At 39.3% G+C, this 13,084-nt stretch overlaps 1 protein-coding gene across 2 annotated transcripts in view; it reads left to right on the top strand.

Moving 5' to 3' along the window:
• The window catches only part of BICD2 (BICD cargo adaptor 2), a 151,331-nt gene that overhangs the window by 120,390 nt on the left and 17,857 nt on the right, over nucleotides 1-13,084 (top strand). For both annotated transcript variants that reach the window (XM_032804163.2, XM_032804164.2), the window contains exons 3-6: nucleotides 1,860-2,012; nucleotides 4,850-5,302; nucleotides 6,623-7,642; nucleotides 9,044-9,195. In XM_032804163.2, coding sequence (XP_032660054.1) covers nucleotides 1,860-2,012; nucleotides 4,850-5,302; nucleotides 6,623-7,642; nucleotides 9,044-9,195 — 1,778 coding nt within the window. The remainder of the gene's footprint in view (nucleotides 1-1,859; nucleotides 2,013-4,849; nucleotides 5,303-6,622; nucleotides 7,643-9,043; nucleotides 9,196-13,084) is intronic.

Raw genomic sequence — 13,084 nt, 5'->3', positions numbered from 1 at the left:
GTTTTCTTGTCTGCTGAAAGTAAATAGACTAATTTACACAGTTGAATCTCTACCTGAGGTGGGAGGGAGCTCGTGTTAACTTTATTGGGTTTGTAGTTCCAGGTAACTCAACTCCACATATGTCCTGAAAACACAACAGACTCTGCTCCTGGCATCCCTCCTGCAATACATCTATTTTCTTTGTGTTATGTCTTTCGGTAAATGCCTATTTGACATCTGTGCTATGCATCTCGGTTGAAGAGGCTGCTGATTTGCACACACTGTTTCGATGAATTTGCAAGCAGTGTTGATCTGGTTTCCAACAACAAGTAGTGTAACATTATGCTAAAAGAATCCAAAGTAGCTCTCTTTACTAGTTTTTTGTGGAAAAGAATGAGGCACGTTTGCTGTATTTTGGCTAGGCTGCTGGATTGAGGATAGCAGAAACAAGATGCAATAGCCTAAGTTGTTGAATTAATAATAGACAACCCCTCTCCTTTTATTTTTAGCTTTTTCGTAATTGTTTGAAAAGCTATTATCTTCACTCTTACCAAGTGTACAGCTGCAAAATACGTGGTTGCTCTTTTATGGCTGAATTTTGTTTAAACATTTTTTCCTCTGAAAATATTTTTGCTAACATTTAAAGTATATTTTTCACTGTTATAGTTCAGTGTAGCTTAAAGGAAAAAATATTGTGTGGGGGGGGAAAAAAAATCTGGCAAAGTAGATTAAGGCATCCAAACAAATGGAATTTGTGCTAGCTCAGCATTTATTTGAGTGTCTGCATATATATGTCATGTGATTATAACTTGGGTAATTATATTGGTTTTTGTACTTGTATATCCCGAAGTGCTTTCCAGGGATGAGTTGGATGGTTGTGGTGACTGTGTACGAAGACATAGGATTTGCTCAGCAATGTCTCATACAATCTTGGGCTATTACCGAGAGAGGGAATATTGGCCAACTCACCAGGCTGTCTTAGTCTTCTTGATTGACATATTGGCTTTCATCAGAGCTGTGCAGATCTTCAGTTCCATGTCTCATCCAAAGGATGCACCTCTCCTACTTCTAACCATGCAGTATCCCCAAATTACAGCGCTGCATTGTCAGCACTGGGGATGGGCTAAAGTTCTGGTGGGGGCATAAGCAATGAGGCCCAGTATTCAAATGTGGGTTCCCTAAAGCTAAACACCTCAATCTGTATTTACGCTCTTAAAAAGGCCTTTTCATTTAAATGCCTAAAGATGGATTGTAGTGAATAACATTAGAGTCCCAAGCATGAAGATTTTGCCCCGTTGCTCACAGCCTATGAGTGAGAGTTCTTCTATTAAGGCTTGTCTACACTATCCACTGAAACGGCAGGCAGCGATCGATCTAGTGGGGGGTTGCTTTATCACAGCTAGTATAGACGTGATAAATCGACCACTAAGCGCTCTCCCGTCAACTCCGGCACTCCACCAGAATGAGGAGCATAAGTGGAGTCGACAGGAGAGCATCAGCTGTCAACTTACCACAGTGAAGACACCATGGTAGATAGATCTAAGTACGTCGACTTCAGTGATACTGTTCACATAGCTGAAATTGCATATCTTAGATCGCCTCTGCGCGGTAGTGTAGACAAGCCCATAGTGTTGCTTTCTCTGTTATGTTACTTCACATGAGGGAGAGAGAGTCCTCCGTAACATAAGGAAGTATGTCATCATTAATCATTGTGTAAAATACTTAATTCCCTGAGGCTTCAGCTCAGAATAAAAAAAATAAGTTCAGGTTAGTCTCATTAAATAAAGAGGATGTATGCATAGTTTAATTTAAAATTGAAGTATTGTTGTTCATATAGTGATTGTTAATATAGACACACATTTTTGGTGCTTCTTTCGCAGCTCAATCAGAATGTGGAGACCCAGAGAGCCCGCTTGCGAGATGACATCAAGGAATATAAATTCAGAGAAGCTCGTTTGCTGCAAGACTACACTGAACTCGAGGAGGAGAACATCTGCCTTCAGAAACAAGTGTCTGTCCTCAAGCAAAACCAGGCAAGTATGGAAATCATCGGCATGGCTCCAGGCTGCTCCTGTGTGCTCATCATGCTAAAACCTGCCTCCGTGCCTGTTAGCACATGTGCAGCCACATCTCCCCACCCTCAAAAGGTCACTCCTGGCTTTCTGTCCACTACAAAATCAATCCTCTTGTACTGAAAGTTCTTCATAAGAGTACCTGCATCTCTTCTCTGCCTATACTCCCACTTGGTCATTCTCTTTTTCTAGTTCTTTGTTGGTCTCCCCTAAGTCCTCCCATTCCTTCTTTTCCCCTGTTGGAGCCTGATCCCCTGCTACATTAGCTATTAGGAGTTGTCTCCTTGCAGCACTGATTCTTCATCCCCTTTTAAAATATGTCAGCCAGTCTCACCTGTAATTAATGTATTTTTTGGACAGTTCTTCATGTTGGGGCTTGCTACTTCTGTTGCTCTCCTAATGTTCTGTCTTCTCTGACTCCCCATTTTAATATTTTGAACACTGCTATAATTGCTCTGCATTGTCAGACACTTGTGTGATGCACATGCTGCAAAACGAAGTAATATTTTATTGTACAGTTCTAATCATCTGCAGATTCTCAGAAAAGATAAATTACATATTTGTAATGAGTTTAGAATTTTCTTGTGTTACTATTTCCGATGGTAGTTAGATCAGAATTGTTTGTATTGTGTCTCTCAGCTGTATATAAATGAAATAGTTATCTACTGATGTCTAATCATTCTCTCTCTCCCCCCCCCCCAGATCCTGTCAATTTAATTTTATAAACCCGCATACAGCATTGTAGTTTGCAGTATTTTCTGAAGCCTCCCAATGTTGCTGAGTTAAGAAGCACTTGGGGGGGAAAAATGTAGCTGTGCCTGCCTTAGAATATAGAAAACAAGAAATTAAAACTTACTGGGATTTGTTTTTAACCTTCATTTTAATTTCTTTCCCCTCCCGTCCCTCCAAGGGACTGTTCAGCAGAAGGCACTTTCACAACTAGTTGTTGTGAGGTATTACGTGCACCTCTAAACATGTCAAGGTGAAATTCATCCTGGGATGCAGAGGGATCTGCACAAGCTCTTTGGGGTGAACTGGTCATACAACTGGGCCTCCACACCACCTGTGTGCTTAGACGAGAACTCCATGTCAGCTCCAAATAGGCCAGCATGTAGGGGGAGTTGAGGATGGGCCAGGACTGTCCCCCGAACATCACACATTGAGGGGAGACAGTTTGATTGAGCCAAATGAATTCCAACTACTACAAAGCACTCTTACTTATGAGTTTCCCCCTGACTGAATATATTGGTAAGGGAGACTGGAGAATCTTCAGCTGAGGAACTGGCCTATTTGTACACACTGCATTTGCAGCCATAGTAGGTCCTCAAGAAAATAACTGGGAAACAGAACAAACAATAAAAAGAACAGGAGTACTTGTAGCACCTTAGAGACTAATACATTTATTTGAGCATAAGCTTTCGTGGGCTGAAACCCACTGCATCGGATGCATGCAGTTAGTCTCTAAGGTGCCACAAGTACTCCTGTTCTTTTTGTGGATACAGACTAACACGGCTGCTACTCTGAAACTAGAACAATGTTGTCCTCCCTTCTTGTTTTTCTTTTTCCCCTCTGGCCAGCAGGATTTCACTTTGGCCCTGTAGAGGGAAGCAAGTGAAATTGCCTAGCTATTTAAATCTTTGCACCCAAAGCCAATTAAACTCACTAATGCTGACTTTGAGCCTCAGCCAACTTTGTCAGGCAGTGTTTGGTAGATGGCTGTTTCCAGCAATTGCTGGTTATCATTTTGTGTCCTGGATCCTTTAATAATGTGAATTATGTCCTAAATGTACTGGTTTGGTGGGTATATTAGAACCAAAGTAAGTAATTTTCTGTTAATGATATTTGGATTTTTTTTTGCCTTTCTCCATCCCATAATCCCATCCACTGAATGTTATTAGTTTTTAATTAATCCATTGAGACAACCAAAAGAAGCCCTCAAGTTTTCCAGATCTTCATTTGCAAAGCAGAATTAACACAAAGGGTGCATGTCTTAAGTCATGAGTCAGTTCTGGTTCAGCTATATCGCACAGGGAGAATATTAGTGTTTAAAAATCCCTTTTTCCTCACTGACAAAAATAAATAAGATAATACAGTACTTTGCACTTCTGCCACTCTTTTCTCTTCCAAGGAATCCAAAGAGCTGAACAAACATTAATTAAGGTTACAAAACCAATGCTCAACAGATAGTTTTCTCATCATTGTGCAGATGAGCAAACTCTGGTAATACAGTCAGATTTCATATTGTATTGTCAGTATAGGTTTGATTTGAAGACGTCCTAGTCTATGCTTAGTAATAAGGCGTTTTGCATACATTTAGAATTACAGGGTCCTTCATCGCTGCATCACAACAATTTTAAACAGGCCATTTCAATGGAGTTACACCTAGTGAATAGCTTTTAAATCTTTGGTTTTAAATATGTTGAGGGTTGTGTGTGTGTGAAGTTTGGCATGTGGATTTACTGATCAAACAGATAGTTGGGATTACATGCTGGGGAAACAGTTGGGTGCTGCATCTTTACAACATGGTGCAAATCATAATTATTCTAATTAATTTGGAGTAGATCAACATCATTTAACAGTTTGCTCAGAAAATGTTTATTGCATGCAGTCTCAAAGGTAGATTAAAGGTATGATGTCTATAGTTGTCGTGCAGGAACTAGAGTCCAGAATCTAAAAATTATTCCCCCTCCACCACAGTTAACTAAATAAAATATATATCAGTGAAGTGTTCTGAAATTGCTATGTGAGCTCTTATAGTCAGGCATTTTAATGATAGTGTTTTATCCTATGTTCTATAGGTGGAGTTTGAAGGCCTAAAACACGAAATCAAAAGGCTTGAAGAGGAAACAGAATTTCTCAACAGCCAGCTGGAAGATGCTATACGGTTGAAAGAGATCTCAGAACGCCAACTTGAGGAGGCCTTAGAGACCCTGAAGACCGAGCGTGAGCAGAAGAACAACCTTCGTAAGGAGCTCTCTCATTACATGAACATCAATGACTCTATGTACACCAGCCACCTGAACATCTCTTTGGATGGACTGAAGTTCAGCGATGAAACCACAGAGCCCAATAACGATGAAATCATGAATGGCTTTGAACAGAACTGCCTCAGCAAAATTAGCAATGGCAAGAATAATACATCCACTCCCAAGAAAAATGACAGCTTCCCTCCAGCCCCAAGCCTGGTCTCAGATCTTCTGAGCGAGCTAAATATATCAGAAATCCAGAAGTTGAAACAACAGCTTGTGCAGGTAAATGTCAAGATCCTAGATAATAAATCTCTGTTACACTAACAGTCTGAGATTACCGTGGGGTAACCCAGTCTTCCTGAAAGATCTTTTTCATTCAGTTTCCCACAGTCTGATGGGTCTCCTGTAAATACTAAAACTTGAGCTTTTTCACCTGTCATAATGTACTTTTATATTTAAATGTACTATAATTTCTGTCTAATGCAGTTCATAGTCTGATGAAAATGAAATCCATTTTAATTTGCTTAAGAGTCTATGCCATGAATTGTCATTTTCCTTTTCTATATTATAAGCAAGCCACCCAGTGTTGAAGAATATAAAACAAGGCACACATGAGTTGGCTAGAGCTTGCTGAAAATTTTCTGATGTAAAAATGGGATTTAATAAAAACATGCGGGGTGGAGACTGGGGGAATGTTGGTTTTGACAAAAATTTTCATTTTTCAAATTGAGAAATATCAGGGAAAATCCCTAAATTGTTTCAGAATTGTGAGAAAATGCCCACTTAAAAAAAATAGTAATACCCCAGAAAGTGGGGGAAAGAAAATATATAAAAATTTGAAGGGAAGTTAAATTTTCACTTTTTAACTTAAATGGAAGAAAGTAGCACTTTTGTACTTTCCTCACCGGAAAAGAAGATTGAGTGAGACTTGAGGGGGGTCCGCCACTATGTGTCATTTAACTTCCCCTCCCATGATTTTTTTCCACCAAAATAAACAAAATTCAAAAAATTTGATTTAGAATTTTTTTTTATAGAAAAACACAAGACTAGTTTGACCAGTTCAAGAATTCCGTGAAGGTTTAGTGCCCTGTCCTGCACTGTGGGGTGACAATAGTTTGATGCCTTATCTTTTTCTGCTGCTAGCAGGGCTAATCTAGGGTTGATAGAGCTGTTTCAAACTGCCGCTATTGACTGTCTTCACATTTTTATTGTTGTTTATTGTTTTTACAATGCCCAGTTGTTTCTTAGGCACCTTACAGGACAACACCAGTTTCAGCTCAACTTTGGCTGAACGGATAATGGTTTTACTAAGGGACCCAAACTGTGGAAGGGGAAGGTAAAACAGGAAAGAGTGTTTTTGTTTGAAAATCCTTAATGGATATAAGAACCACCCTATGATGCAAATTAGTAATGGTGCCAAGAGGTTTTGAGACTGAGTTGAGTGTAAGTGGAGTTCCCTTTCCCACAGAGCGTAAGGGACTGAGTTTCTGCAGTTGTCTGAGCTTTTATTGACTGTTGACCATTCTCTCATACGATTGTACAGACTAAAGGTGCACAAATATTTGCTTCCAGAGAATGAATGTCTGACTTTATGTATTTCAGATGGAAAGAGAAAAAGTTAATTTGTTATCTACACTCCAAGAGTCTCAGAAACAGCTGGAGAACACCCGGGGAGCCCTTTCAGAGCAGCATGAGAAAGTTGGCAGGCTCACAGAGAACCTTAATGCAATGAAAAAACTCCAAGTCAGCAAGGAACGTCAGTCTGCTCTTGACAATGAGAAGGAGCGTGACAGCCGTGAAGATGGAGATTATTACGAAGTTGACATCAATGGGCCAGAGATCCTAGAATGCAAGTACAAAGTGGCTGTGGCAGAGATCGGTGACCTAAAAGAAGAGCTTAAAGTCCTTAAAGGCAAATATGAAGAGTGTGAGTCTAAATATGAGGAGGAGAAGAACAGATATGAGACTGAAAGCCAGGCTCTTACTGAAAAGATCACCTTGTTAGAAAAATCTAATAGGCAAGATAGAGACCAGGTAGCCAGACTGGAGAAGGAGCTGAAGAAAGTAAGCGACGTTGCTGGAGAAACACAGGGCAGTCTCAGTGTAGCCCAAGATGAACTAGTCACGTTTAGTGAGGAGCTGGCCAATTTGTATCACCACGTCTGCATGTGCAACAATGAAACTCCAAACAGGGTGATGCTGGATTATTACAAAGAGGGTAAAGGAGGACGCAGCAGCCCAGAGGGCAGAGGTCGAAGGTCTCCAATCCTGCTCTCTAAAGGGTTGCTGTCGATAGACCTAGGAAAAGCAGAGAATGGAAGTGGTGACAGTAGTCCGTCTCCAGTGTCATCCCTCCCATCTCCTGTGTCAGATCCTCGGAAGGAACCCATGAACATTTACAACTTGATCGCTATAATTCGCGATCAGATCAAACACCTACAAGCTGCGGTGGACAGAACAACCGAGTTGTCCAGGCAGCGTGTTGCCACCCAAGAACTTGGACCGGTAGTGGATAAAGACAAGGAAGCTTTCATGGAGGAAATCCTGAAGCTGAAGTCCCTGCTAAGCACCAAGAGAGAACAGATAGCAACCCTGAGAACTGTGCTAAAGGCCAACAAACAGGTGAGCAGGTTTTGCAGAGATGAAATCCAGGGTTTTACACAGCTACACATAAGCAAAAGCATTAAAGAAAACTTGGCTAGAATGACCCTTGTTGCCATTTGCCACATGTGTTAGACACTGCAGTCATGGGTGAGATCCTGGCTCCATTCAAGTCAGTGACAAAACTCCCATTTATCAGTGAGGCCTGGATTTCACTCCATGTATATAGTCTAAGGGCTGAAGTTTTGTGATGCCAAACAGTGCAGGGAGTCAAAACCTTGACATACTTTTGCATTTCACGAGTTCCAGTGTAGCTGAGATGACAAGAGAAATGGAAAGTGGCTTCAGTCTAGTGCCCAGGGAATATATGAATACATTCCTACATAATGTAACACTATTGGCATCTTCCCTGAACTGGAATAGTGGGCTGTTGAAGGTCAGGAGTAAGTACACTGACAAAGCATTCTGGAAAAGCTTCGATAGTGACAGCCTAAAACATACTAGGTTATATGTAGTGTAATGGATCAATAATCATTGAATTCAGTGAAAATAAAAGGTAAACACTATTTTCCTATTGAAAGAATTATGTTTGCTGGTCTTTTAAAGGGATTGTAAAAAGTATGTCCTTTCTAAGATTTTATACACACGCGCACACACAATTCAAACTCTGCTTGGTGATGAGAAGGGTATAAGAACATAAAGAAAGCAGAATAAGGGAAGAAAAACAAGTAGAAATAGAGATTTATAAATTTTGGTGACTGGATTATGTCATTTTGATAACCATAGTAGCACAGGTGGATTAGAACAACTGTGATCAGTGGTTTTTAGGGCATAAAATGACAAATCCTTCATTAATTTAATCTAAAATTAAGGTGATGTAAATTCAAATTTACCTCAAAGCATAGATGTTAAGATTAATAATTACATAGTACATTATTTCAGAAATAGACTTGTACTCATCTTGTTTGTAATATTACTGTTTGAGAAACGTAATCCATTCTGAAAACTGGGGCAGTTTAGAAGCTATAAGTTGTTATAGCCCCAATAACTTGCAAATTGAGATTAAGTCCTCAATTTATACTGTTTAGCTTTTTGTGTCTTTGTTGGCGTTGATATGACTTACTGTAGCATTTGACTCAAAGTAGTGTTGGGAATATATATATACAACTAGCTAAATATCCTCAGGCTGACCGCCTTGGGATGGTGCTTCATGGTTGGAAACAAACTTCTTTTTGTGCTCTGTCTCCAATATCCTATTGTGCAATTCATTTAATCTGTCCAGGAAAAATTGACTAGAAGTTTAACATTTCAGTACTAAGTAAATGCTCCATTGTATGAATGGAGATTAAAAACCTCATAACGAAACTCTTCATAAAGTGGCTCGCTAACTGTTACATTTTTATTCTTCTTGGTAAACAATAGACTGCAGAGGTAGCCCTTGCCAACTTAAAAAGCAAGTATGAAAATGAGAAAGCTATGGTTACGGAGACAATGATGAAGCTGCGTAATGAGCTGAAGGCTTTAAAAGAAGATGCTGCTACCTTCTCTTCTCTGAGAGCAATGTTTGCAACAAGGTAAAGAATACATGAACTCTCTTTGAAACCCCCAAACACTGCTTGTTTGTATGTGGAATAAATAGAATGTGTTAGTTGCAAGCAGCAGTATTAACCACGCAAGGATGCCATCATATTTGAGAGGAAAAACAAAAGAGAGATGCCTTTTTCCTTCATATTTCTGCTGTTTGAAATGTTTAATTAAAGTAACTTGCAATTATGTTTTCCTATTGCTTAGGAGAATGACAGGGATATAGCATGCTGCTCTAACAAATTATATTGACTCTGGAGTGAGAGTGTTTATAATGTGAAAATCAGGGGAGGGAGTAACTAGCATCAGTGACTTAAACTCAGATTGAGAGGGAATTATGTTTAAGAACATAAAATGAACATTACATAATGAAGATATAGCTATAATTGAATCCTGCCGGTACAGAAAGTAATATGGGAGGTGCTGGCAAGCACTGAAGAATAGATGTCTATATATTAATGAACTAAAGACACCTGTCTCTCATGCCCTTTACAAAGTTAACCTTATCGGGGTCGCATCATTACTTCAGTGTGGAATTTGTTTCTGCCTTGCATAGCTGTACTTTGTGGTGTTCCTGGAGAACATGCTGTAAAAGATCCGAGTATTCCATTGCTGATCTGCATCTTACTTGGAGCTGCCTGTCACTGACTTCCTCTCTCAATCCTACAAAACCGAGGGTTGGGGGAATGTTGGGGGAAACTAACCTGAAAAAAGCTTTATCTAAAGTAGGTGGTTCCAGGTTGGTAGAGTTTTAAAAAACTCCCACAAACCTCTTAGAATAACAGAAGGCCATATAGGGCTATCTAAACTATGCAAGATGGGCAGGGCAGATGTCATAAAGACTTCTTAATGTAACTCAATAGTTGGGACGTCTTGTTCTATTTATTTAAGATAACCACAGGGGAGGACAGGTCTTTTTGTGCATCTTTTCTCTAGGGTACTGCTTATACCTTTTTCTTGTCTGCTGTGAGGAATTTTTACGCTGAAAGGATTTTCTGTGCCATGTCAAAAAGTACCACAGTGAGGAATAATGGGAATGTTTGTGAGGACGCTGAGGCTTCATCTTCAATGCACTTGAGAGGATAACTCTAGAGCAGCACTAGCAGAGATACATCACTCAAGAGTGATGATAGAGTTCAGGCAAAGTGCAGTGTTGGATAGACAGCAATACTCATTTCCCTGCAATATCCTTGCATTTGGGCTTGGCTTAGAAAAAGAAACCGGATATGGAGAAGCTTTGAATATGTATATATGAATAATTGACAATGTAATGCCCAATACAGACTTCTTTTTTTTCGTATTCTCCTTCCCTTGTTTATCCTTATGTAACCCACACACACCCCTGGTGTGATGTTCTGTCCCGTCTAAGAAGCACTTAGAGATCACTAAGAGAAAGCAAGAGAAAATGAGTCTGCTCTACAGCCTTAGCTAACAGCCTAGTTGGCTTTTAGATCATGCGGTAGAAGTTCATGCACTAAGTTCCAGAGGCCCCAGGTTCGATCCTGCCCGCTGCCGACAGGGGTGTGTTGTCATTACACTTACACAGGCCTGGAACTAATACAGCCAAATCTTCCCATGGCTAGTTTTAGATCCGTGAGAAAATGGCTGGAAGCAGGAAGTGGACGGGGTGGGAAGGGAAAACAATCAGCCTATTTCTTTTTACTTTAATTTCCCTCTCCCACTTTTGAAAATCCTCTTTTGGTTGCCCTAAAGGAAATTTTTTTTTTCCTCCAAGTCATAGAGTGAGATGCTGCAAGGGGAATTTTCTTTTCTGTTTTCCTTCTTCCCAGCTTATTGCCATTGAAAACTCAACCCTGGTCTTTTACAGGTGAGAAGGTGCTTATGTACATGCGAGCAGGGGGGCAGAGAGAAAGCTCTGCTGGAAGGTATAGACAAGGGGCTTGAGCCTGCAGCCTTATGCCCAGTGAAGTCAGTGGGAATTTTGCATAAATAAAGAACTCAGGAATTACTTTGTTTGCTTAACGCACTATAGACCTGCTTGCACAAATGAGTAGCTAACATTTCTGAGATCCCATTTTCCCTAGGCATTGTGATGGAAGAGCAATGAGCTGTCCGTAAGAGCACACAGTGACCCACAGAAAGCAGAGGACTGCATGGATAGTGATTCAGTGCACTAGCCTTTCACCTTTGAACACCTGAATTCATACTGTATCTTAAGTCACCCATATATGAAAGCAATAATCCACGCATCTGAGAAATTCAGAGAATTGTACACAGTTACCCAGGATTATTTTATATCTAAACTGAGGCTAAATGGCAGACTTGCATGGAGCTTGCAGAATTCCTCTCTTCCCCCAAATATGTCCCTCACTTCCATAACTACTAAATTCTCACACAGTATGAAGACTTAGATACTGGGCAGGGGAGGGGAGTGAGAAACATATCTTTGTGCGGAGTTTAATCACTGGGATAGCTGTCCACGTTCAAAGCTTCATCTCATCCAGTATGTTGGCTTCTAGTAGTAGCCTATGTTCCTATTTTGGATGCTACTGCGACTGAGATAAGCATGGATCTGTCTTATCTACAGGGAACTGGCCATTTTGTAGTATATGAGGGAAGCTGAAATAATAAATAGCTGTTAATGATCTGTGCATGAAAATGGGGTCTAATTTCCTTTAAAGTAGGTTAATCTTACTAATTTGACAGTACTGTCAGCTATTTTCAATAAATAATGAAAACGCAACAGGACTTGAGATGTGGACGGGAGAAGCAATGCAAATCAGAGTTTGAAAAATTGCTTCTTCCATTAGATATACCCTCAGTAGCTTAATTTTAGAGTAGTAGACTCATAAATGCTGGAATATCTCCCCTCACCTAAGTAAGTAAATAGATGGACATACACTCATTTATCAAGCGATCTTAAAATAGTTGAGCAATAGAACATAGAAGTACAAGGAGAAAATCTATTTAAGGCCCAAGTTTTAATGATTGTGTGCACAAAAATGTGCGTGCAATTACCATGCATGCAAATGGGGATCAGAATATTGAGGGATAGTCAAAATCTGCCATGTTGATCAGAAAATGGAATTTTTCCACTTAATTAAGACTCTAGTATTTATTCATGAATCAATTCATAACAGTCAAATATTTTGTTGTTAATTAGCAAACTTTCCCCATTAGAAGAAAGATGCAATAGGTTTTCCATTGGAAATGCCAAGAGAAAAGTAAACTGAGTTTTCTTTCAGGTTTACAGTTGCTAATACGAAGCATGGACGGTTCAAAATGTTGACATGCAACAAAGACTTGAACATCTGTTTATTTTCCTGACTGCGGTAAATGTTAACTAGATACTGTCTCTAGTTTTATTACAAATATGAAGTGGTGCCTTTTTTTTTTTTTTTTTTTTGGACCTTTTATTGGTACCATCCACTCTTTTATAGTTTATCTGTCATCTGAAGCAGCTGTTGAAAGTGGATATTTCAAAATCATGAATCTCTGAAAAGTTCTTCATAATCCACTGCACAAGTTAACATTTTGGAATCTGGTGTATATCTTAGGAACATCTGCACCTAGAATTTTAAAAAAGCAAATCAAGGAAATCTGTATGCTGTGAAGAGATTCAATCTAAGAGAAATATTTATTCTTAAAATAGACTCATAACATGGAAGTATAGTTGCACAGCTTGATATAGATTTATTCTTTTAAAACAAGTAAATAATTTCAGTTTGAAAAGAAAAACTAAATGCCCCACAAACCACTCTTATTTATTAAAAATTTACCTAGTAGTTACTACTTAACATATTGTAAATTGGTAGCTAACTTGATCAATAATAATTGTTTTAAAGTAAATTCAGTGTTTTAATGTGCATCTCTGTGATGAATTTATCAAAAAACAGGAAATGTAGTGTACACACATTG

The sequence above is a fragment of the Chelonoidis abingdonii genome, chromosome 17 (genome assembly GCF_003597395.2).
Source record: "Chelonoidis abingdonii isolate Lonesome George chromosome 17, CheloAbing_2.0, whole genome shotgun sequence".
In the NCBI taxonomy this organism is placed as follows: Eukaryota; Metazoa; Chordata; order Testudines; family Testudinidae; genus Chelonoidis; species Chelonoidis abingdonii.
This window is presented reverse-complemented; position numbering and strand designations above follow the sequence as displayed.